At 42.1% G+C, this 26,343-nt stretch overlaps 1 protein-coding gene across 1 annotated transcript; it reads right to left on the reverse strand.

The window, feature by feature from the left end:
* Positions 1 to 26,026, reverse strand: HECA (hdc homolog, cell cycle regulator). The gene is made up of 4 exons (XM_030268111.4): positions 25,649 to 26,026; positions 10,491 to 11,531; positions 7,215 to 7,369; positions 1 to 4,599 (listed from the first exon to the last, which is right to left on the reverse strand). Exons 1-4 carry the CDS (start codon positions 25,878 to 25,880, stop codon positions 4,435 to 4,437), a joined length of 1,593 nt encoding a protein of 530 aa, XP_030123971.4. The 5' UTR covers positions 25,881 to 26,026; the 3' UTR covers positions 1 to 4,434.
* Positions 26,027 to 26,343: the final 317 nt, after the last annotated feature.

Consider the following 26,343-nt stretch of genomic DNA (forward strand, 5'->3'; position numbering starts at 1 on the left):
TCTGCTGTCTGGTATTTATTACTTTTTAATACAGAGAACTCACAACAAAATATTCTCTAACAACACATGTAAATTATATCATAACCAATTATTTTAATTTCATCAACATTCATTTGCTATGTACATATTCTTCCATCTGCAAAAGTGCAATCCAAGAATGTCTCAACAAGAAACCTTTATGGACAAGTATATTTTTGAGGGGTTTTCTCACCAGCGACCTTACAACATGTTTGTCCTTGGTTACTTGGTACAGCAAAATGAGGAATACATGGGAGGGAGGAAAAAAAAAGGAAAAAAGAAAAATATCGGGCTAGATGCCTCCCTTGTAGGAATATTCATTATTTTTCCAATTAAACTCATTATGAATACCCAGCTCATTACTGGAGATGTTAATGTAAATAGACTATAGGATAGTCTGTGGTCTGGCTATAAAACACTGTAGTTTTAATTACTGCAGCATTAGAACAACAATTTCAGGCTGTTCACGTTGGTCAATGTCAAATTACACATTAGCATGTAAAAGATGTCTATTTTGTTAGTTATGGTTATCAAAATTTATTTGTAGACATCTTAGTGATGAATGAATTCAGCTTTACACATCCAAAATATGAAGTCTCCCTAAATGCAAGCCTCTCCTATGGAAAGGAAAGTTAACTACTGGAAAGAAAAGCATTTGCACATGCAACTCCTACTGCTATCACAAGGAGCATCGTGCACTTAAGAAGAGCGGAATGAACCTCCAAATCCAGAGGAGTACATTCTCATTTATAAAACATATTTCAGGCAAATTTAATCTGACAATGGGCCAGCTTAAAAAGAACACACAGCATCAGAGAAAATAAAGATAATGAAGAATAAACTAGCCAAATAAATAAAGCAAGCAGCTCCCTAGCTTGGGAAGTAATTTCCTTTATGATGCATTTGTAAGCTCATGACTACTTCCAGTGCTTGTCAAGACAGGAAGCAGAGCAACTGTGGTCTAGTTTAACCTCCAAAGTAGCTATTAGGTCCCAAAGAAGGTGCATTTGCACTTCTGCTTCAGTAAAGCCCAGGAAATTCTCCTGGCCAAAGGTGAAGGCTGACTGCTTGACTGGAATCTGCATGTTAGAGAAAATCATGCATTTTCCAGTGACTCAAGACCAGCTTTCAGCACCAACAAGAAGCAGGGAAAGTCTTTACAAATTAAAGATAATTTACTTTGGAGGGAAAGTTCAGAAGAACCTTTCTGTAGCTCAGCTGGTTTCCACTGAGGATCATTTTTACAGTGCTATATATGCTGCTAGTCTCCAGCTGAGAGATGTGTTTTACAAGAAAATATGCATTCCTTAAGCAGTAAGTAAGACTCAACAGCAGAATTAAAAGGAAAAGCTGGCAAAGAACTAAACTGCTTTCTTAGAGAGATTTATATGTAATTCCTCGTCAGTGTTACAACTTTAAATGTGCTTTTCCCTTCCCATTTTCTCAGTCTGTTCCATTCCTGGTTTTGACTTGGATGTATTACACAATCTCTCAAATACTTATTTTTAAAGCTGACCATATTTCCTTTATTCCACGTCTACTCATTTTTGATTGCCACACATACAGGTCTAGAGAGGCATCCAAGAACGTAAAGGGCAGAACTGCAAATTAAGCTACTCTAAGGGACGCAAATGAACAAGTATTTAGGACAACTCCAGAGCCCACTTCTCCCCTACCAAGTGCACTGTACAGTGACACCTCCTCCCAACACTGTACAAAAAAAGTGGGCACACAATGCCATGTATCCTGTGTGGGAGCTCACACCCCAGACTCATAATGTGTGACTGGCACTGAAGACTGGACCTACAATAAGAGAAGTATGCTTTAATTGCTTAATTACAGGAGCTTTGTCTTTGCTGTGTGATTTCAGGTCGCTGTGACAGCCGCTGTTTTCTGTCTGGTCTGGTTCTCACAGGACTGCCAGGCAACACAACTCCAACCTTGTTAGCCATCCTAACTCCAGCAGGTTGCTCAACACACCATCAAAGCTGCAGGGCTCAACCTTCTGGAGGAGTTAATCCAAATTATAATTCCATTGCTCTTCACAAAGGAAGTCTACAGTGCACAGCTAATTAGGTTTTATCTGCAAGAAATCTCCTTCCTGCCCAGGTATGCCCAGGCCAGGTCCTGTTCCTAGGGACAGTGGGTGCAGAACTGGTCTCACTGCATCTGGGCTTCACATAACTTTGTAGTAGCCATGAAAGGACGTGTGAGAAGTCTCTCAATGTCTTTCCTGTAATTCTGCCAGAAGAAGAAACAGGTTTTCCCAAAACTGCTGCCAACAGGACAACTGCACAAAACCCCAAGAACGTGCTCCAGACCCGAAACCAAGCCCAGGAACTTGTACAAAGGAGAGCAGTGGTGAAGGCTACCACAGCCTGCTAACATGGCAGTTCAGAGCAGCGCTGGACCGCATGAGCTGGGTGGCACCCAAGGACATTGCCACTCAAACTGTGCCAACAGAATTGCTCTGTGCAGCTTGGGTATTACTTGAAGGATAGTTAATGTTAAAAAGAGCTAATTCTGCAGTGGAGGCAGCCAGGAAATAAAACCCTGAACTCAGCATTTTTACACACAAAGAAACATGGATATTCAACTTGAGTTTTATGTGCATGATAATTTCTTAATTCGGTAGTAAGTGTAATTCTCAATCCAACATAGGAAAAAACCACTATTTTGGCTTCTGACTTTTTTGTTTTCTTTCCCAGGATGGCAGACTATCAGGGCCATTTTAACAGATACACTCTAAAAAGATTCTAATTTGGAAAAACAAAATACTTCAGAAGAAACAAAAAAAAAATCCCACCGTGTAAACAGAAAAAACCCCCACACTTCTCCAGTGGACAAACACTTCATAAATACACTATCGAGAAAAGCAAAAAAACCAATGTCCCTTAAATCTCAACCGATTTGAGAAACCAAGCAAAAGATTAATGACCTATTTTGAAAAATTTGTTTAAGGAAGGGAGAAATGGGAGTCAAGAAACAACAACTGCAGAGTCTACAGGGCCAAGCTCTCTGATACAAATTCACTGCTTAATGCAGTGTATTATGTACAGCACAGAGGCATGCTAAGTTTGCTTTCTTAAAACATCTCCTTGTTTTTAGATCCTAGACTGAACACAATTTTGAAAGAAGATGCACCAATTAATTGTTTTAAAAAGTGATGACCTGTGGGTATTCTCAGTTCAGTCAGAGAGAAAACAAAGGTTTCTAACCAGGCAGAAGCCTGGGAAACAGTTGAGAAAGAATGTAAATAATTCTTTGTCTCTCTTGTTCAGATTGTTTATACATAAGTTCTGCCACTGTGTGTCATTCACTGCACACCAATGGTATGCGATGTTTTTACTTCAGGACCAATAGAATGGGTCTAGGCTATACTCTCTATAAAAGAGAGATGTATTTGAAATAAATCAGAGTTTTACTCTCAAACCTTCTGATGTGGAGTCCTTTCATACCGTCCTGCCTCAACAGTGTCACAGTACCTGTAAGCTCATACAGGTCTGAGGGCCCAGACCCCACCTCATGGTTCTCCTTCCACACCAGCCACACCAGCCTGCAGCAGACAGCAAAGCCTCAGTCCCAGCAGGCACACACAATCGCATCCCTGTTCAGCTCAGCCAGCTCCTTCCCTAAAATGTCTGTGAAGAAATACCTTTAAATAAAGCATTTTAAGATCTCCAGGCTTGTTTTGGTATGAGCAGGTGACCCAGCTGAGCACATGACAGCCCTGTTGGAAGCAGCACTACTGCCTGCACTGTAAGTCAGTGAGGGCAATGCACATCAAACATACACAGCAGGAAGACGTGATGCTGAAAGAATTCATTCAAGATTGCATTTTCTGGCACACATTTACATTCACTTGTCATGATACCTCAGTTTACCCTGGTCATGGAAAATCTGAAAGAAAGCCTGCCGAGGGGACTGGCAACAAAGGGCCAGCTCCTGCACCCCTGGGAACCAATGCAAAAGGCTGAACGAATTCAACAGCAACAGAAACATTTCTTTCCAAGGATTTCCCATTTCCACCAAGCTGGAGGAACAACCCTATGCAATTACCCATTTTCCAACTGGACATATTTCTCTGTCCTTTATGTCTCCCCACACCCTTCCTATAAACTGTATTACAACTATACAAAAAATAAACCCAAATGATTTTTAGCTGAACTTTACCCCACACACGGGATATATCAAAAGGCCATTAAATTGGCTTGCCTCCAACCTTCACAGAGATCTTGTCAGGAGGATTCTGGTTTTAACAACATGTATATATACATATTAATATGTACACTGACAAAGAAGCTGCTCTTTCAGTTAGAAAAGAAATTAGATTTCATCACAGAATGAATCCTATAAAAAGATATGTAATAAAGTTGAAATACCCATAAAATAGCTATTACTAAAGCAAAGCTTTCGTCAATAAGCCTCCAAAACTTTAAATGAAGAAAATGGCTTCACAAAGTGGTAGTCTAGATTTCCACAGTGAGGACATTGCTGGACGTTGCTGTATTCAGAGAAATACTGCATGCCAATCCGCACATCTATTACTGGCTTCCCACAGTGCTTACAGTTCAGTCGAGCCTGTAAAAAACAAAGAAACAAACAAAAAAATCTTTTTGAAATAACGACACTCCCCTCAGCTTCTCACCTCTGGAAAAGAAGGTGCCAGAGAGCAGGAGAAGGGGTCAGTCAGGAAACTGGCAGTAATGGGATGTGCCGGTAAGGACATTCCTCACCTGGACTGGGAACTTGCAGGCACACACTGTGCCTTTCAGATTAAAGACCACCACCAAATTCTGGGGAGTGAGTCACCTCCCAGCTCTGACTGATGGAAGGTAGAGAATTTCAAGGTTTATTTTGTGCTGCTTAATCTCTGAATCAATACCTCAACCCCCAGCACAAGACGTGGTGTCCCAATAAATCATTAATGAAGTAACAAAGCAAAGAGAGAAATTTCATATTTGTGCCATACAATCCAACCATTTAGGTTGACATTTGAACATCATCTGTCTATGGAAATACATCAGCATTTTAATCTTTTGGCTTAACAAATTTATAACTTGATCTACTTTATCAGCACAACATGGTATTGTGTCACTTTAAGTGTCTATTTAAACATTTGTAATACATATCAGGTTATACAAACTAAACATCACTTCAATACACAAACTATTCTACAAAGTACAACTGAGAAAGAAGCAACATTAACTGGGTGGATATGAGAAATAATTCAAGGTCATAGGTGAGGATGGACAGAGCTATTAATATTCAGCTATTGCAAAAAAAGTGAGACTTCAGAAGAAATCTAGCTGAGAAAAATAGCCCATCTGATACAAAGAAAGCAACAGGCAGCATGAAAGCACAGCAAGCCCTTTGGAATAATCACGAGAAGCAGAAAGGATTTGAGACTGTAAAGAAGTTAAAGAGTAAAAATGGCAAATGAGCAGCGAGGGCCTGAGCTGCACCACAGTTTAACCTCACAGCACAGTACACTAATGAAAGCTTCAGCTCTCCACTGAAAAGAACAAAAAGTATTGTCTAGGCCATCTTGATTTAAGAGTTTTCCTGGATGAGGAGAGGAGGAAATTATTAAAGTACTATCCCTGTTGAGACCAGACTCAAAAAGAAAAAAATCACAAGTTTCACTGTAATCTGCTCTGCTTGAAAAGCAAAAATTTTAAGAAATACAATCTACTAGGTTATGAATTTTTATGGAATTCTTAACCAAAGTGTTTTCTCCTTTACTACTGTCCAGCACATCAGTTAAGAGTTAGTAATCTGACAGTGGTTCCAGTTTATTACTCTACATGCAAATTTGTGATGTAGAATTAAGTATTTTGAAGTAAGGCATGAAATTATTCAAAATAAATCCAGAAAGGCAATTTGGAATTATATTACATACCATATTTAAATGTCATTCTTCTGTATACACAGAACCATCTGTAACAATCATGGTGAAACAATAATGCTTATTATCTGGCAATCACAGCCACTCCAGCTAATGCTTTTACAGCAAGTTCTTATACCATGTACTGTCACACTGTCCATTAATCATATAATTAAGGCTCTTGTATAATGAGCTCTCAAATATCTCCTTGTACATTCAAGAGAAGCAATTCAGATTTGAAGCTGCTGACTTTTAGGTAGCAAGTTAGTACCAGAGCTTTCCTTACTTTTAAAAATTCCTATTTTTAGAAGAAAGTTACAGCCTCAAGAGACACTAAATTTGGAGGTAATGTATCAGTCTGTAGTTGTAATTGCTACCAATGTCACCTTAACCAGCAGCAGCAATATCATTTCTCTTTTGAGAAACACATTTTGGTAAATATATTAAATTTAAAATAAATGGTCCGTTTGCATATTGACAAACTGGTATTTCAGATGGCTTTAAAGTATGCACATTACCATGAAGTGATCCCAGTTTGAATGGGTGTATCTCTGCAAGGCTCCCCTCCTGACCCGCTATCTCCATCTGTGTGTCCCAGCAAGGATATGGAGTCATTCCCAGGCAGATGTTTTTTCATAGCTGCCTACCCCTACCTGCACAGCAGAAGTGCTCTGTCCATCAGGACAGCTAATTCTCTGGAATGCAAACAATCCTGCTGTCTCAGGCACACTCTGGAGTAGCCCCAGGCCTTGGATCTTCCTCTCTCAAGGCACAGATTAGGCGAGTGTTTAATGAACACAAAGTTGCTTCAGGCTATGGTGGGTGAGTGCCATCACCAAGGTCAGCCACAACAAAGATTAAGGAGAGCTGAGTAACCTCCAAGCACAAAGACACTTCGGATCTTTCAGTTCCCTTGGCACTTTTTTGCTACAATGATGATAAAACACAATTTATGAACTAAAAAACCCTGGAAACATGAAACGTCTGCTCAAAATGTGGAACTATACCTGACACTAGTGATGCTAGTGATGAAGCATCAGATTTAATTTCCAATGCATTTAAAGGGGGCTTTATTTAAAAACATAAGTGTATTAACCACTGACCCTTGCAATGACTTTAGTCTAGCTAAAGGCCATTGTACCTTTGAAGACTAAGGGACAGAGACCTGTCAGCCCTCCTGTATTGCTCTCATAGGTACAGGCTTGAAAGGAAGGATGGAAGGAGGAAAGGGAGAAAAGACACACAAGCTTCACTTTATCTAATCAGTTAGAATTTCACCTTATGAGTCTTACTTATGTATGGTACTAACCTGACAACAGGGAGATGCTGCCAGAATATCGTAGGTATACATAGTGCCCAGCTGATGCCAGCTTCCATCCCATCGGGACTTGCACTTAATGCAGATAATTTTGTGAACCCCTTCTAAGCAGTCTACACAAACAGCATAGAGATGCATAAGCCTTCCTGTGGACAGAAAAGACACATCTTAAATAGCAGAAAAGATTAAAACAGACATTTTCTGCAATGTGATATCTGACCTTTAGTGATACAAATCACATATTTATTTTTTTTCTCTATAAGACTGAATGATAAAGTAAAAAGTACTTCTCTATAGGAAATACACAGGGCTTGACTGGAGCTATGTAGCATTTAGGAATTAGTCATCATCGTGCCCACTCTCCCTTACATCATTTGCTGGCAAGGCAGAATATTTTATAAAAGGAGTTGCTAAACCTCCAAGAAGTGATGCCAGGTTAAGCTGTAAAATCAGCTACTGTGTTTCCAAAACCAGAATATTGCCCTAGCTTCATCCCCACCTGACATAAGAAGTGGAGAAGTGCTGAATCTTATTAGCAAACTTGGTACAGATTAATTTAACAATTTGCTGGTATCTTCCAGCAAAGAGGGAACCAACGACCTAATTAACAGTCCCCATGGAAAAGAAGCAACAGTCAGAAGAGCAAATTTTTTTCATGTACTTTCTTCTGACTGTTCAGTAACAACAAGTATATTTACATTATATACAGCACATACAAAGACTTTAACATGCCATTCCGAACTATCAATATAATGAGCCCTGTCATCACCTTAGGCTCTGTATGCACAATGCTTTCAAAGCCTCAGTTACATTTATGTCCATAAAAAACAAGTGGTTCACACTTGGAAATCAAATATTTTCACTACATACATGTGATTGAACTAACCAATGCAAAATCTGAGATCGACTTTCACAAAAAAACAAAATTTCAACATAAATTATAAAGATCTGGTACAGAGATTATGCCTGACTTGTATGACTAAATTGATTTGCAATTTAATAGTTGGCTATTAGAAGTGGCCTGACACCAAGTACTAATCCTATAACATACCATATTTTGCACTGCTATGTAAGACAGAGCTAACATACCAGATTTTGCACTGCTATGTAAGAGCTAAGCAGTAGTGAAATTACAGAACAGCAACAAAACAGGCCTGTGCTCAACATGTGTTCACCTTGGATTGCAATTTGTGCTCTTTAGCATCAAAGCACTGAACACATCACAAACTGTAATTCAACATACCCATATCTTGTAACTCTTCTACAAAAATGGGAACAAAATATTAGTAATTTATGATTAGTCTATACAAGACACAAAATTAATAGTCTGTGTTTTTACTTGTTTTGGTTTTTAAGCCAACTATTTTAGAAAAACAAGAAAAAGAGATTCTTCTTAAAATATACATACAAATCACACTTACTAGCGTGAGCTGGTAAAAATTTAGTTATTCTACACTGGCATGTTCAGCTCTAGAAAACATGATGGGATGAAACTAAAATGTATGTAATATACATATAACATATATAATTAACTCTGTTCCTAAAGCGAACACTCAAGAGTGGTAATGTTCAAACAACTCCATGCACAACAGTTGTGCTGAGCAGGAAGATAAATATCTTTCCCCATCTGAAGTTCTGCACCATTTTTGGCACTTTAAATACTACATTCCCCCATCATTTAATTTTCAGGATACTTTTTGTATTGGAAATGAGGCAATATCTTAAACATGCCTGAAGTAACACAAATGACTTTCTGTACTGAAAAGAAAATAACAGCCTGGAATAGCACCTTGCAGCTTAATTTCACTTCAGAGAGTATTTCTGGTAAAAAACCATCTTACCCAGGACAAGGAAGCAAAAATTTTAACAATTAATTATTCACAGCAACTTGTCTAAACAAGTTTTTCAGATATATCATCCAACAGTTAAGAAATAATTAAGGTAAAAAAAAAAATCGCTTCACAGTTTCATTCGTAGAGGCAAATGTTAACAAACAATGAGTTTCACTATTATTACTAAAGCAGCTTTTTATACTGAAAAAAATCACAAGCACATTGTGTGACTCCCCATCAAAGCAAGTAAGCATAGTTATCTCACATAGGTATATTCTGCTTATCCTGGAACTTTTCTGGCTTGTATATTTGCCAGTTGTTTTTTCCCCTTCAGGTACATTAGGCAAGACAGAAACAATAATGTCAGCATGAATACAGTTTAGTGACTTAGTGCATAGTGATTTAAGGAAAGAAAAAAAAAATAAAATACAAAGTTTACTGAGCAAAGGTATGTTACATAACACATATTATGACCATGCATGGTATACAATGTATTTTATTGAAAGGTGAGAAACTTTAATGTTAAAATACCTCTGGTTAATCCCTTACCAACACACTTTCCAACATATAATTCTATGCTTTTGGCCACCAGACTTGGAATACATTCTCTGAATTATTTTAGCCATGATGACTGCCAGCAGGTTGCAGGACAGGCACATCCAGCCATGTACCACCCTGATCACTTAAATTTGGGCCACAGCTTTCAGGAACAGCTGAAGCTCATGCTGGCCCACATCCATTTGTCTCTCTAAGAGGGAAAAAAGAAACATGTGCAATGGTCTCAACTCATCTGAGAGGTAGGACATAATCAAGCACCTGCAAGTTTGGAAATAAGTCTAAAACCTTCACTGCTACACTGCTTCTTTAACACACCATATTAAAAGCTGACTCTTACTACATCCAACCTCTCCAGGCCTATGTTAACACAGGCCAGACTACAGCCTTTTCTGTATTTAAGAAATAATACTTTGCTATAAAACAAAACTGATACTCTAGTCTAAAAGCAGATGAGAGGTACATCACCCTCATCAGTGGTACAAATACAACTTCCACCCAGGCTGCAGCACAGCAGAAAAGGTTCTTTAAAAAGTTGATGTGCATCTTGGAATAAAGTTCCCAAGAGATACATGAGCATGCTTAAGCTCCAGAGCAGACTGGCTGGAAAAGCTTCTCATGGTCTACCTAGAAATTGGATAAGAACTTGTTTAGTTGTAAGCCCAAACACAAGGCATGGATCTTTCTATACGGCATCTTTCTATACAACATTCTAAAGGTTTCAATCTGATCCACATGAATATTTTGGACATTACTTCAAGCTTTACAGAACTGCTTAAAAATACACAACCGGGGTGAAAATCTGTAATGGCAGGGACAGGGCACAGAAGGCAGTTCCATCATTTAATGAAACCTAGTATGACTGACAGACAACCTGTACCTTGAAGGTGACAGGGAACATCATATTCAATCTCATCATGTCTTGACGGGCTAAGGAACAGGGTCCCATCCACCAGCGGAAACTGTTCAAACACTGGCAGCGCCCTGTGGCACAGAGCACAGTTTACAACATTCCTGTGGCTGGCACTGAGAGCAGCAAGGATGAACTTCCGAAGATCCTCCCCTTGGCCCACCTGGGCATCGTCTTCCATTCGCACATGGAAAGTATTCAATTTATGCCTGGGGATGTGAGTGAGCAACTCAGATAGATCGAGCCTTCTCAGAAACTGCACTGGGGTATCAAAGTGTCCTGATCTATGTGCCTGCAAGCCAGCTGCCCCGTAATCAAAATGTGCATTCCTGAACATGCCCCCACCAGCCATGCTCTTCTTATGGGGCTCCAGGTGAATGGCATTCTTCAAAAACTCTCCCAAGTATCGCGAGGAACGAGGGCCACTGAAATGCGTGGGGGCGAGGATAGAGTAGCCAGTGGGTGGGGACTGGCCAGGAGAGACACAGGGCGAGCGAACAGCGTAGCTGCCCCCCATGACACCCTTCTCCTGCGAGTTCTGCCTGTCCATAGAGTGCCTTCGCTGCAGGTCATTACTCAAGCCTTTCTGCGGCCTATTAGCCGGCCTGCCTTTTTTGGCCTCCTCTGCTGACTCTGTTATGGACCTTCCTGTACTCTTCTCCAACACCGATTTCTTCTTCTTGTCATCCTGCATGCGCTTCACCTGGTACCAGTCCGTGTCCTTCTTTAAATGACCCTGCCCACACCGACAGGAGCAAAACCGAAAAGCCAGGTCGTATCCCTTCTTGGTCCACATGTTTTGGCGACACTGCTTTTCGTTCCAACTCCTGGCTCTGCCAATGCAATTGAACTGGACAAGGATGCTGCTTTCCCACTCGTAGAAGCACTGAAGGTGCATCCAAGTGCTGTAGGGACAATGCTCGTTGTTGCATATAACCTTCTGGTAGTCATCCTTCTCCAGGTCCACCGGCCTCCCGAAGCTACAGATCAGTGGAGTAGCACAAGGGGCTTCTGTAGAAAGTAAAACAGATACAATAATAACTTAATAGCCCATTTTTTGCAGTACTTTCTTTAAACATTGTGACAAACACATGCAAGCTCTCCTGTATTACTAAAGGGCCACAAGCATCAGCTCTGTCGGTGCAAAAAAGCAGTACTTGCCGAAGAGAGACAAGCATGTGAAAAGAGAAAAGGAAATACACAAATAAACAAGATGACACTACACTCTGTTTAATATTCAAAACCAAAGCACCTCAGAAGCATTAGCCCTCCTCAAGCATTTGTGGACACTGCTGCAAGGTGCTAAGAAGTAAGGAGAAAGCATTGTGAATGTTTCTGGAGGGCTGCTTTGAAGCCTGAGAGGCAACATGGGGAGAACACACAGAGATGTCTGCTTGAAAAACACATAAGTAATACATGTAAGTAAGCAAGTAAGCCCAGCTTTGCAATCATGGGGAGAGGCAGGAATTGATCTTTTCTGAGACAAAAGAAATTTCTTTTTTGGGGACTGAGCAAGAGACAACAGCTAGGGAGAAAAGGAGGGAGCAAAGAACTTTGAAAAGCACGACAAAGAGCTTACGTTGCTAGTACAGAAAGGAGGGCCTTCATTACATTGCTTAGGCAAATACAGACTATATCACTACTACTGACCTTCTGGATAGCTAAATTTCAGAAACCAAACAGTTCTGCAGCACAGACAGGTGAAAAAAAGCCAAATGCAATAGCAGCTTTGCTATAACCTTGAGCAAAGAATAGTTTAGTTCAATTATCTCACAGCAACAATATCAGCTTCCACATTAAAAAATGCTCTACAAAAGAATTTTCTATATTTATCAACAAATTATGCTCTCCAGTTTCTCACCAAACTACCACAGACTACATATGACTCCCATTGCTGGCTGCTCTGTTGCAGCTGGGAGACTCAACAAGATTGGAAATTTTCTACTGCAGTTTTTGTAAGAATTTTTTATATGCTGTAGCAGGTTGACCCCCACCACAGATGCTTACTCTAGTATTACAAATATTTCTTCTCTGTATTTCTGTCTTCCTAACTATTCTGCTTGATCAGAAAGCATTGATCCAACAGGGCTGTTAGGTTGCCTTTTAACCTTTTTAGGCTGCTTTCAAATATTAGCAGGTTTCTTCCAGGTCCTCCATGGTCAAGTGCTGTCTCACCCTGTCTAAAACACAGCAATCAGCTTACTGAAGTTCCCCTGAAGTCTCAGCCAGAGCCCCAGGACTTACGGCAGAGGTGCACAGAGTCATAAGGAGACAGACTGCCATGACTGAAGTTTTTTCCCCTTCAGACTTTAAATTTCCATCTGATAAGCAGGTTTAAAAAACACCACTCTGTTGCATTGATTTTAATCCCATTTTTATCACTGCTTGCACAAATAACTCTGCATAACTTGCAGTAGAATGAGAGGTTTTATGCTCCTAGATGTACTTTGACCTGACTCTCAGTAAGAGACCTACTATCCATCATCACCTGTCCTACAGCAGTAATATACAAATCAGATGCTCTGCAACAACAGATCTTTGCTGTGCTAGTGATCCCTTTCCCAGCAAGTTTTTGGAAAAGGCTATAAACAAACAGAATGTTCAAAGCTACCTTCAATAAATTCAAGATTACCGAAGTTCTTAAAACTTATTTATACCAAAGAAAGAGGCACAAATTGCACAGAAAAACTTTCCTGAGCCATCCCCTGGAAGATGCCACATCCTTCACTTAATTTATCTGTCTCAGTTTCTAATGCCAGAAGTGACACACTTGCAATAATAGTTCTTCTGCAATACCTTTTCTTCAGGGAGTAGCCTGTAAATTGCAAGCAGAACACATTCCCAAAAGCTTTCCTTCAAAGATGAAAAAGCCTATTTCATTTCAAAATATGGACTTTTAAGTCATTAAAAACAAATTACCAAATTTGAGAGAACACGGAGAGACATGAGAGGCTTTTCCTGGAGACACTCTGGAAGTTCCTTCTATAATGCAACAAATATTTTGTTTTTGGTTGTCTTGCATCTTTGAAAAGCCCGCTAAGAACTTGTAAGTTTGGAGAAGTCTTTGAGAAGCAACAATTTTATCGGCTACCAGTGACTAATTTTTCCTCCACTCTTTTATTGAGTGTTATTAAGTATAATGTTGCTATTATTTACAAATGTTGCTGGCCAAGAGCAGAAGTAAGTAATAACTTACCTGCTCTGAAACACAACCTGTCAGTTTAACAGTTCAGAATTCCCCCCCCCCCGCCATTCTCCCAGACTTCAATTCAAGACACACTACCAAAGCTTTTCTTCACTGTCAGTCTTTCCTTCATCATATTTAAGGTCTGAAAATATAGTCCACAATTATAGCATCCTTATGTAATTAAAGGCCAGTTAAACTGAATCCATGAAAGGCAAATTTTCAGAAGTCATATGTGAGGCAAGGTACCAGAGGCACCAATATGAACAATTCTCATTTATGAATTTCCTTTATTCATCTATTTTGGTAGATATTCCTTTCCACCATTATAAGAAGGCAGAAAAAAAAAAAAAAAAAAAAAGCCAAAAATCCACTTACACTCTCACTATGTTTCAGAGAGTAAATGTTCTAACAGTTACAGGTATAATTATAGCTGACAGCTGAGAAAGTACTACACAGACAAGCCTAGAATTGAATACAGACACTATACTTGTTCATCCATACCTGTATAGTTAACCGACTTAAAAAAGGAAAGTGTTTCCTTGATCAGCCTTTGAACACGTTTTTGAGTTTGTATGCAAAAACCTATGATCTCAAGTTCCCTAAAAAGTTTACAGACTCTTCTTCACTATGTGGACAAAAAATGAAATTAATAAAACAAGTGACTTCAATACAAAAACCATCACCACATGTATCCCAGAAAATAAGTCTGCAATTACTTAATTATGATCATGTACTCGGTGTCTAGAGGCTAAAATAAAGGCGACTTTCAACAGACTTTTTTTTCCCCTTTTCCTAGTCAGTCAATGGAAATACTGTGGAATGAGATCTTCTCCAGTTTCTCCTTAAGAATTTAAAGACACCAGATTACCTGAGGAACTTCCCCCACAGCAGCACCACAGGCAAGAAAAGGCAAAGCTGCAAGTTCTGGACAGCATGTCTTCTTTGACATTTAAGTTAACTGGATGATTACAAAGTTTTCACACATTCCCTCATCTGATCTGCTGTCTACAGTGTGAATTGGCTGGTCACAAAATCACCACAGCAAAAGCAGGTCTAGAGTAACTGGAAGACAGAGAATTAACAAAAGCCTTCCATCATGCAAAAGACCCCAATAAACTGTTAAATGGTGGCACTGAAATTGCTTTGGAAAACATCATTGCAAAGAGGAGAAGCTGGTGTCTACTCACCTCTTCTGGGGACTCATCTGACATTTCACTACTGTCACTGTAGCTGCATAGGAAATACTCCAGAAAACTAAAAGGTCTCTCTGCCATGTGGCTATGCTCCACAGCACAGGTTATGCCATGCGACTCAAAGCACCTGCTTTCACTGATGCAGATTTGCTTTTATCAAGTCTGCTGCTTTGGAGAAGGCCCTGATTAAACTGCTGCAGTATTTCCACAACAGAAACTGAGAAGCCCGGTATGGCTAATTTAAGCCGCCTCAGTAGAAAGTTCTACTGCTTTCTGCACTTTTCCTCTATTTAAAAAAGCAGAAAATTCCACTACCTGAAAAGCATACAAAAACCTCAAGCCAACATTTGCTTTTGCCACACATTTCAAATTATCTGTACAAAACAGACTGTGCAGGACCAAACATCCCTTGCAGACTCCTCTGTACCCATGACTCCTGCCAAACATAACCATGCCACATGTTCCTCCATAAAGAATAAATGAGAAACAGAAAACAGCAATTTCTGTGCAATTTTCCCAGTTCATGGCAATAGATATTCCTTAGAAGCAAAAGAGACAGCATTCAGATCAGTACGGCAGCCTCCTTTTAGGTAATGTGAAGAGCTCTTCCCATCAATCCACACCCTTAAAAGTGGTCTGGGTTATTTAATCACCATTTCATAAATGAGGAAGAGCACTTTTTTCAGTATTACAATACTTGAAAAAATTATTGTTATCAAGTCCTTGTATTTCCCATAATTAGAAATAAATTTTAAGATATTCTTCAAAAGGTCAGAGCTCGAATCATTATCCTAATGTTTTATGATGACAGTGTTAATGATTACTGTCAAGAGCGATTATGATGAGAAGTAAATAGAAATTACATGGCCAAACTGCCCATCCACACCTATAGCCCCACACTGGTTTGTCACCTAAATATAATTTCCTTCCAAGTAGCTAACAGCTCAACAAGTTTCTGATTTCCAAAGCTATGGAACTGAACTTCAGGGAAAATGAAAGATTACACAGTATCAGAGCAACATCTAATCTCCCAGCAGCTCCTTTCAAAAGAATGCCAAAGTAACGATAAAATAATTTCTATTTAACTCTCAGTTTCAAGATGGGTTTCACAGCCTAAGAGAACAAAACAAGACAGTGTGCAGTTTTGTGTAGCAGAACAGCTTCAACGTAGGCTGTCAAGTTGCAACTACAAGCGCGTGCTGTTTCTTTCAATACATTATGTTTCCACATAAAAAAAATAAATGTTTTCTCATTCCTCTGTAGTGGTTTGGAACAGCGATTTTGAAAATAGTTGGAAGGAGCAGTACATAGATGTCTTCTAAAACAGAAATAACATACGACATTCCAAACACACGTACATTTGTGCAAAGATAGTTCACTGTTTAAACAAGGTTGTGTTTTACGTTTGACAGAGTCACCATAAAATTAACTTTTCTTTCAAAAATGAGAATATGACAGAAGACTGCAAGGAACCTGGATTGGTTTTTCTGGCTTTTTGTCATTTTTTCTGTTGAGGTTTATAAACATCCATAAAAGCCAGGAATAGGAACAGAAACAGAACATCTGAGAAATACCTCTTTCAACAAAACAAATCTCACACAAACTGGTTGTACCTTTTAATAAAAAAGAAAGGCAGTATATGAAGACCATCCTTCCCATTTTATGACCCAAATGAAAGCAGCAGAACAGCTGCCTGAGGAACTCCCCTCTGGTGAAGTATATTAAGGAGAATGTTGTTTACTTCTGTTTACACACCCATCATAAAACCAAAGATGCACCCAGCAAGCCAAATGCAATGATTCCATGGCTTCAGTTTCGTGACTGCTCTCATTTGTTCCAAGTCCTCAATGCAGGTGCCTAAAGCAAAATTCGCTCTTCCCCTGCTATGCTCCCACATTATCCATTGTGTTAGCACCAGAGTTTTTCAGTCAGTGGACAGAAACAGATAATTATTTCCCATACTCGTCGGCATAGGTTGCAGCTCACTGCACAGATTTGCCATCTCTGGTAAAACCCAAGGGAGGTGTTAAAGATGTGAGGCTGGGGGCACAGGGAGAGGGAAGTGTGGTGGTGGCTGGACGAGATGGCCCTACTGTTATCTTAAAACAACTGTCAGGCAACAGTAGGTTATTAGGGATCTGGAAAAAGATATTATCCCCAAAAAAAGGGAAAGGTCTTGGCTCCAGATTAGCTACAAGACACTTAACTGTGGCTTGCTCTTGGTCTACTGTTACTCTAGCATCTCTTGATCTATGCCAAGGACATACTAGTTGCCAGCACATTACCTAGGCCACAAGGGCTCCTGTGGGACAGATACCTTGCAAACCAAGCACTTTAACCTCTAGCCTGCTTTCCCATGAACACTGCTCTCTTCACAACCTTACACAGCTAGGAATTGTTCACTGCTGCCAGCCTGAACCAGAGCTGAGTCACTCCTGGGGAAGGCCACTCCCTACCAACCATCTGCATGAATCTTCTGAATTTCCCCTGCCATCATCATAGCTTTATTTTAATTGAAGTCATACAATATTACTGCAGCAATACTGTAATGCAGCTGTAGAAAATAAACCACCACCACTACAACAAAACAGACAGAAAGAGAAAACTTGAATTAAGTGTCTGATATATTTGCTTTATTGAACCTTGTAATACAATCTAATACTCCAAAGATTACCAAGATGTGACAAAATGGTACTGTTATACTCATAACTGCTTAAACAGTACAAATAATAAGGCAACACAGAAATAACTGGCCACTTTCCTAAGAGCCTAAAAGCAGCAGAAGAATGCAATAAGAAAAAATCATTTCACAAATTGATACAAAAGGCAGGCTTGGATCTTCAGTGCAGCAGCAACAACTTCTAACAGCTGACAAAGAGTAAGAGAAGTCTTTCGAAACAGCTCAGCTTGGGTCTTATACTGGTAACACTCACTGATGATGACCGATATCTCTTCAGAACTTTTTAAGCAATCTTTGCAGAATGATCAAGACAAAATCTTCCAGAAGGGAAAGGAAAAAACCAGGACAGCAGCACCTGATAAGCCACTCTTATCACAGGCTTTTTTCTGTGCTGTAGGAATCCCTCATGCTCTTGGAAAGAGAAGCTAAGGCCAGCAGTAAGCAACAGAGCCGGTGCCATTGCAAGGAGGAGTTGTCTGCAGTCAGTCTGGCTGATAGCTTTACATCTATCGTGCACTTACATATTGACATTGTCAATAGGTGCCAATCCAGAGCTCAATCCTGCCCCCAAGGACCACACAGCTCCAGGCAACACCTACTCAGAAGGGATTTAAGGAGAGCAAAGCCATAAGCAGCCCCATTCCCTCATGTTTTACTCCATGTGCAAGATGTCACTAATTCTATTAACTGAGTAGTAACATGAAGTGCTCACATTCCCCTAGAAAAGATTTCCAATTTTGGAATCGCTAAACCCTGGTTCAGCTGAGAATTTAGGTGATGAGACTCCCAGAGGGTTCAATAGCTACTAGAAGCATCTCCATGCATTTCACTTATGCTAACTTCACATCTGACCTCCAAGCCAATCTCTTGACAATAAAAAAATAAATTAAAAAAACCACACCTAGCAACTTCACAGCAGCAGGAAAATACCATGGAAATCATGAAGGCTTAACTCATACCTGCCACATTAACACCTTCTAACTAACAGCACAGTCTGAGCTAATGCCTGTTTATGAAATCAGCAACCAGCATGTGATACTGTTATCTGCAGCTCTCATTCAACCACCCACTCCCAGCTCAACCATCACCTCAACAAAGTAAGGCAGAAAATCAAGATTGAAACTATACAAACTAAGAATAATAGGCACTTACATGTGCACAATAATTTTGTAGCTTGTTTACACAGCCATCTGTGCTCCAAGCTGAACCTACTGCCTACGCTGCTGAAACCCAACACAAGAATTCATATGGTCTTGTAGAAATCACCATCATCTGTACAATTATCATCGACAACTTAGCCAGTTTCTTTCCATTTAATATGTGTTGTCCAAATACAGAAAACAATCACAAACAAAAGTTTTGACTTTTGCTTGGGATGTATAGACCCTCTCTGTATAGAAGAAATCTTGCCCTGGCTTGCGCTGTAACACCTGAATCCAACTGGAAATATCCCCAGAGAACAGACCTAAGCCTCTACCTGTATCAGTACCAGGACAACTATGCAGTCCCAATACTCCCATGTGAACTCTGATTTGGTTTAACCAGGTCAGAAGACAACTGGTTCTCTGTGCCATAAGCAATCATGCCCCAGCTAGGAAGACTCCTCAGCATCATGTGGATTTTTCTGATGACTTCTATAAAGGTGAATGCAGAGATTAATGACTCTCTCAAGACTGATGGGCCTTAATGTGTTTTGAACACTGGCTAATGCTTAATCTGCACATGAATTGTCCCCATAGAAAAGAACCATAACCATTAAATCCTCTCACTTTAGCCTTCCAAGAAGTTTTAATAACTGCCACAGAGAATTAACCTTGGTGTTTCAAGAAACAGTCATTCAAATAATAACTAATGCAGATTCTACTGTACCTGCCTTAGCAAGTTTTCAGTAGCAAACTCCAAGTCATGCTGGAAATAGAGGTAACTGTGGCATGCAGTAGGTGCCCTAATGCCAAGCACAGATGTAAACACTGCAGGCTGGACTTGCCCAGACCAAGAGCCAGCTAGCCACCACACCCAGTCCAAAAACACAAGAAGGCAAGAGAGAAAGGAAAGCAGGTCGAATCAAGTGGTACCAACACCTCTTTTATTTTCAAATCTAGGGATATTTGTGACATTGGTCTATCCTTCCCAAGTTTCACTGAGACAAACTGTATTTTGTTTTCCATGCTAAAGGCTAAAGAAGCTGGTAGAAACTCAGTGGGAAACAAAAGATGCAGTACCCAGCATCTCTTCAAGACAGCAGCTCCCAATGTGGGGCTGTTAGTTCCCACAGACATCTCCCTCACAAAGCCAGGCTGGGTCTCAGCCCTGTCACGTACCATCTCTGGCATCTGTGTGGCACAGAGACCTCAGCTGGACACTGCTCCCATAATGGGAGCGGTGCACACGAGGGGAGACGGGGAGTGCCAGGCACACTCAATAGCCAGGCTCCAACAGAAGCTGCCTCCTCTCCCAGCAGGAATCCTGGGAGACAGGAACAACAGCAATATCCCTCTCAAGCCCAGGAAGGAGGACTGATAAGACTCCGAGAGACAGACAGAAAGACATAAACGTTGAAGTGAATGCTCTCAAGATAAATGTCACTAAAGTCTACCAGGAAATGCCAGTGCTCCACTCGAAATCCCACAAGCTTTCAAAATGGAATTACCCACTCCAGTGACTAGATTACTGCTTCAAGAGGCTTCTTTGAAATTATTTGAATTTCTATCAAAAGAGTTTAAAGAAAGCCCATGCTCTACTAATCTTGTTATAATTTATACACCTTGAAGATTAGCTGTAGTATTTTACTCTGAGCTGAATGCAAGGTTTTCCTCTGTTTTTTTCCCCTTACACATGCTGCAGGAAGAAAAGCAGAGAAGGATGGACTTCTGCCAGCCATGACAGTACTTTAATACCAAAGGATGTCTCAATATGCAAGGCTGTAAGCATGGCTGAAGAAAACTTACAAATGTCTCCAAGGGCTAGAAATCATTTTGTCACTACTTGTTAGATCACTGTAAGATATAGGATGAGTACAGACAAAAGCAAAGCAATGAGTTCAAAAACTGTATTTCCTTGTATGAAACAGAGCAAACATCAAGCTTAAACCTTACTCATGAAAGCACTATACTTGAGCAATAACTAATCACGGGAACACAGAATGCTGTCAGGGCACTGATAACCATTTTGATAGCAAATAACTTAAAAAACCCAAACTTAAATAGGTGTGTACTTGCTTGCATGAAAGGATAATATTTGTTTTACTCAGTAACACCATGAACATGATTCCATTTGCAAAGATTTGCAAATCATGAACTGCATTTGCTACCAAAGCATGTAATTGCATAGGTTTCAAATCCTAAAACTAACATGAAAGTCCTTTTGAACCTGATTTGCATTGATAGAGACAGTGAAATTTGCATTCAATTGATTTCTGCAGTTATAAGAACACAATGGTATTATATTTCCCGTTAGTAAATTAATAGGTATTAAATTTTGTAGTCACTGCAACAGAACAGAAACCTAATTTTCCAAGTGGTCTCACTGATACCAGTGGGACTCCCTCAGGCTAAATAATCAGAAGCTGCCAATACTGAACATCACTGGAGTGCCAAACTGGAACTGGATGTTATATGCAGCAAGGAACATTTGACAGCACATATTAATCCAGGCTTAAATACTACAACAATTCATTCTCTGAAAACACATTTTTAAATTAAACATTGCATTGATGAATTTTATGTCCATCTTTAACTATCCCACATCCAGGATATAATAATTTATTTTTTAATAAATCATAATTGTTGGCCAGTCATAGCGTTCAACACATTAGTCACTGTTGTGCTTACTGATTTCCCTCTTCATACACTTTTCCTACATTAGCATTTTTATTTGAAAGTAATCAGTCTTACAAATCTGTGAAACCCAGGCGAAGTGTTCAAAAGCACACAGATCAGACTGCCACCAGCTCCACCTGCCACCCAAGCAACTCACCAGCCCTGACACTTGTGTAGTTTAAGGGCTCACCTATGGCGGGGGAGAAAAAGAAAAAAATCTTAAAACAGGTGGCCAGTACACTGTAGGACAGTGATTTAGAGACAGTTATGCTGTGGGGGTATTTGTATTATTAGTTTAAGTTGGCTGGCTTTACTGAATTACATGTTAATGGGAAAAAGCGCAGCTAAGGAGACACAGCTTTTTCTTTTCTCTAGTCTTCCCACAGCAACAGTGCTGGAGAGAACAGAGTGACAATGACAGAGGGATGAAGCAGCAAGATGTTAAGATAGAGATCACCAAGCCAAAGAAGAGGATTTGGCTCTACTGGACAATGAGATGAAGAATGGAAACAAGGCAAAGAAAATGGACAGAATAAGGAATATTAGGGGCAGAAACAGCTCTATGTCAAGACTAGAGCAAGATGTTTAGAGGATAAAAGGATAAACAGCTGGAATGCAGTCTGAAAGTCCAGCTTCAGCAAGGCAGAGACAGAATAGGAATCTGTTCCTCAAAGCCTCAGATCTGAAAGTAAACCCTGTGGATTCTCCTCTTCTGATGATGGGGCAAAGTATCCACAAAGTGTTACACTCACTTATGTCTGCAGATGAAGGTAACCAATTACTGCCATCAATGGGGTAAGTGCAAAATCCCATGCAGTTGCTGGTATAATTTAACACAATGACAGCTCAGATTTATAAAAAGTAATGCAGAAAACCAGCTAGAAAATCAGAAAATTAAAATCTTTTTTAGAAACATCAATCACTGTGAACACATGTAATCTAAGAAATGAGACTTTCTGTGACATCACATCTCACTTTCCCTGTGCACTTTGATACTGTTAAACCAGTCCACCCACACCCTATAACTCCCTCTCCGTGACCTGTGCATCACTTAGTGCAGAAAATGGATGCACTTTGGTCAAGAAAGATTATACTATCATATGGTCTGATGGAAGAGATAGGAACACAGGACATAGCTAGAGAATGTGAATCCCTCTTGTAGGCATCATCCCAATATCTGCTGAGAAATTGAGAGTGCAAGGTAAGAAAAGCCATCACATCTGGTCAGTGGTTATACCCTCTGCTTTCCCAATTCCCCCTGTGGGACTCTAGAACCCTTCAAGCGTAGTTTGAGCTCTGAACACCAAAAATTGAAAACCACCAACAAAATTGAAACACCACCAAAAAAACCATAAACAAATTGCCTGTCGGGGCAGGAGAAAAGTCTGCAAACATTTCTCAGTCATCATGCCAAAAACTGGCTGATAGTTTAAAGGAAAAAAATGTGCAGGAATTGAGGCAAACATTTATCAAAATGTAAAAGTGAACAAGAACTTTCCATGATAAAGGGATGTTGTAATGGCAGAGCCTAATCACATGGCACAGCTAGTCAGTGCTGCACAGAGAAGCTCAGAGGAAATAAAAAATTCTATTTCATTATGCCACATGGATGAGGGGCAGAAACAATACATGGACCACACAACCAACTGTGAAGACTTATAAAAGCCCTATATCTGAATCACTGTCTCTTCATGAGCAAAGTACGGTCCTGATGAGACTGTGTAATTGGACTGTCATACTGACATCACAATGCAAAGCCAAGGTCTGCACAGACATTTTCAACTGTTAAACCTACTGCTTTCATCCCTGGATACTTCTGTCTTGCCACATTAATGAAAGAAAGCAGTTTTTTTCATTATGATCATGCACTGCATTCCCAGGGTACAGGTGGAGTAGGAGAGCAGTGACACCAGGCACGCACAAATTACACTAGAGCAGCATAGGGTGACAATGCAGAAGAGAACAGCAAGCCCAGAGTCTCAGAGGACCAGTGAGCCTGGGCAGCACGAGTCACAGCATGCAGCTGCAGTGTCCAAAAGCAGCACAGCTACGAGCTTCCCAGCAACCCAGCAGACTTAATCCACAACCCAGATAGTCTCCCACAAAAAGTCATGCCTTGACTGCATAGCAGAACTCTATTAACCCCACCACTCACTGCAGCAGGCCACATCCTCCATAAACTGCTTAGTGATCAAGCAACCCTCAAGTGCACACCCTCTTACAAATGTCTGGAGTCTAGTAATGGGCTAGTTGCCTCCAGGGCGGTGGCTACAGTACAAAGCTTCATTTCAGATTCACTGGGTTTGAAGACTTGAGGCAATCTGTTATCACTGTATAATCTTTTCCCTGCATATGAGCCAGACTCCCAATTCTGCAGTACAACCTGAAACAAAACTGTTGAAAGCTTTGCACCTACCAGGGAGAATAAAATTTATGAAACATATAGCTCAGGACTATCTGATGGGCAGTAGCCAGTGTAAAATAAAGCTAGTAACCACATCTACCCATTCAGCCTTTACCTGACTATAAAGGTATGACGATGCAATGATTCTGTCAAGGCAAAGATCAGGTGTGCTGACCAGGCAGAGTACAACAAATGTTGAAGCCAAGGTTGCACCTCTGTGGTGAGGGGGTAAGAAAAGGGAAGTGAGGGATTTGGTGAAAGAGTCAATGGATGCTTCTGACCACTGACGTGATATGGAAGCAGGGAGAGAGAACAAAGGAGCACCTCAGGTTAGATATCAGAAAGGCAACTTCAGCTTCTGAGGAAGCTGGCCAGCACAGGGGAAAGCTATGCCAAGCATGTGGGACACAAAGTCTTACAGCAGAAAAAGACTGATAACCAGTCCGGGTAGCGAACTGTACCACTACCAGCGTTCACTGGCATCACCTCGTGCAGCACCTGCAGATGGAACACCACCTCATCATCCAGAGCAAACACAGCCACACCAGAGATGCACCACTGCTGCCACTTGTGCTTGAGCAAAACAAAAATTCAAAACAGTCCTTCTCCCCATCCAAAGAAAAGCCAACATGCAAGACACCACCTGCAATGTGGATGTTGAACATACTACATTACCATACTGAAATCACGATAAAAATACTCCAGCAATTTTCTAACTCCCGTTAACTTCTCTTTTTTCCCCCTTGTTCACTCACTTAAAGCAAATAGTAAAGGAAAAACCCCACACAAACCCAAAAAGGAAATTCTAGTCATTCTCCGTGATTCTCTGGAGTAATATTCTTACAAAAGTAGTCTGGCAAAGAACTTGTGAGCTAAAGTGATTCGTAATAAATTGATAGTATTTCCAAGAAAAAGTTTCCATTAAATAATACATGGGAATCAGACGTCTTGAAAACCAAAGATACTTGGAAGTGCCTTTCTAACAGCAGTAGGCAAAACTACCGTCACAAAGCATAATACCAGTTGTAGCCACCCTCCCACTTTTTGAAAAGCATGGAGAGTAAAAAGCCGAAATCGAACTTGGGAGAGGAAAAAAGTGAAGAGTAGGGCCTATGCACTACAGATTGCAAACCTAGCAGCAGAACTAAGAGGTGAGGTTTTTTAGCTTAGCAAAACAGTAATAAAATCTTTCTCTGCCTTAGTTTTAACCTGACACATCCTTTTGCAGCAAAACAAACAAAATAGCAATTCAAGTTTCTGCAAGACACTACCTTACCAAAACCGCTATGAACCAAAATCCAACCCACCGACCAAAGGCAGCATAAAATGGTTGATGCGAAGTGAGCACGTTGCCCTGACAAACCCAACTGCTGTACAACGGCAAACAAAACTGACCGAAAAGCAGGACTCCATTTTTAATCGTGACGGAATAAAGCGGGGATTTTTCAACGGGGCTCCGAATCCGCTGCCCGGGAGCGATGCGCTTCCCGGCCGCCGGGGATGCGCCCTGCTCCCGGAGCGCGCTCCCGGGCCGCCCGCAGCCACGGCACCCGAGTGCCGCGGGATCCCGCCGCTCTCAGCATCGCCGCCGGGCGGCCCCCGCCCTCCGGCAGGTCACCGGGCGGGGACACCCGGCGCGCAGCCCCCGCCCCGCCGGGTGTTTCGGGGAGATCCCGCGCAGCAGCCGCGCAGGGCCAAGTCGAGTCCCGCCGCCGCCCCGGGCAGCCGCCCGCACAGCCGCTCTCTCCGGGCGCGCCCCCGCCCCTCCGGCCCCCCTGGCGGCCCCCCCGCTCCCCGCCGCCGCTGCGCCACCGCCGGAGGCCGCGGGGCCCGGGCCGCCGCTCACCGCTCTTGACGTCTCCGGACGCCGAGCCGCCCGCGGCCGCCGCGCCGCCCGCTCCGCCGCCCGCTCCGCCGCCGCCGCCCGCGGCCGCCGCTCCGGCTCCGCCGCCACCCGCGGCACCGCCGCCCGCCGCCGCCGCGGCTCCGCCGCCCGCCGCCGCCCCGTTCTCCTGCTCGTCGCCGCTGCTGTTGGCGCGCTTGTTCTTCTTGCCCTTGCCGCCCTTCTGGTTCGGCATCGCGGGCCCGGCCGCCGCCGCGGCGGGGGCGGGCGGGCGGCGGCGGCTGCGGAAGGCGCCGCCGCCGCTACCTCCGGCTCATGGCGGGGCGGCGGCGGCCGCGCTGCGCTGCGCCGCGCCCGCGGTGGGCGGTGGGGCCCGGGGGGCCGGGCCGGGGAGGGCGAAAGGCGTGTCCCTCTCGGCCGCCCGCTACCGCCGCCCCTCTTCCTCCCGGAGCAGGCGCGGGCGGCAGCGGGAAGCGGCGTGTGGTGCGAGGGGGGGCCAGGGCCGAGCCAGGCGCGGGCGGCGGGAGGGGCTTATCGGGAGAGGGAAAGCCCCGCTCCCGCCGGAACGGCGCGGGTCAGGCGTGCTGTGCCGCCGGGGGCCGGAGCTGCAGCGGGTGTCCCCGCAGCCGGGGCAGAGTGACGGGCGAGCGGGGACGGGGGTCTCCCAGTGCCCCCCTCGCCCCGGCCCCGGCCGTGCG

The sequence above is a fragment of the Taeniopygia guttata genome, chromosome 3 (genome assembly GCF_048771995.1).
Source record: "Taeniopygia guttata chromosome 3, bTaeGut7.mat, whole genome shotgun sequence".
NCBI classification, from domain to species: domain Eukaryota; kingdom Metazoa; phylum Chordata; class Aves; order Passeriformes; family Estrildidae; genus Taeniopygia; species Taeniopygia guttata.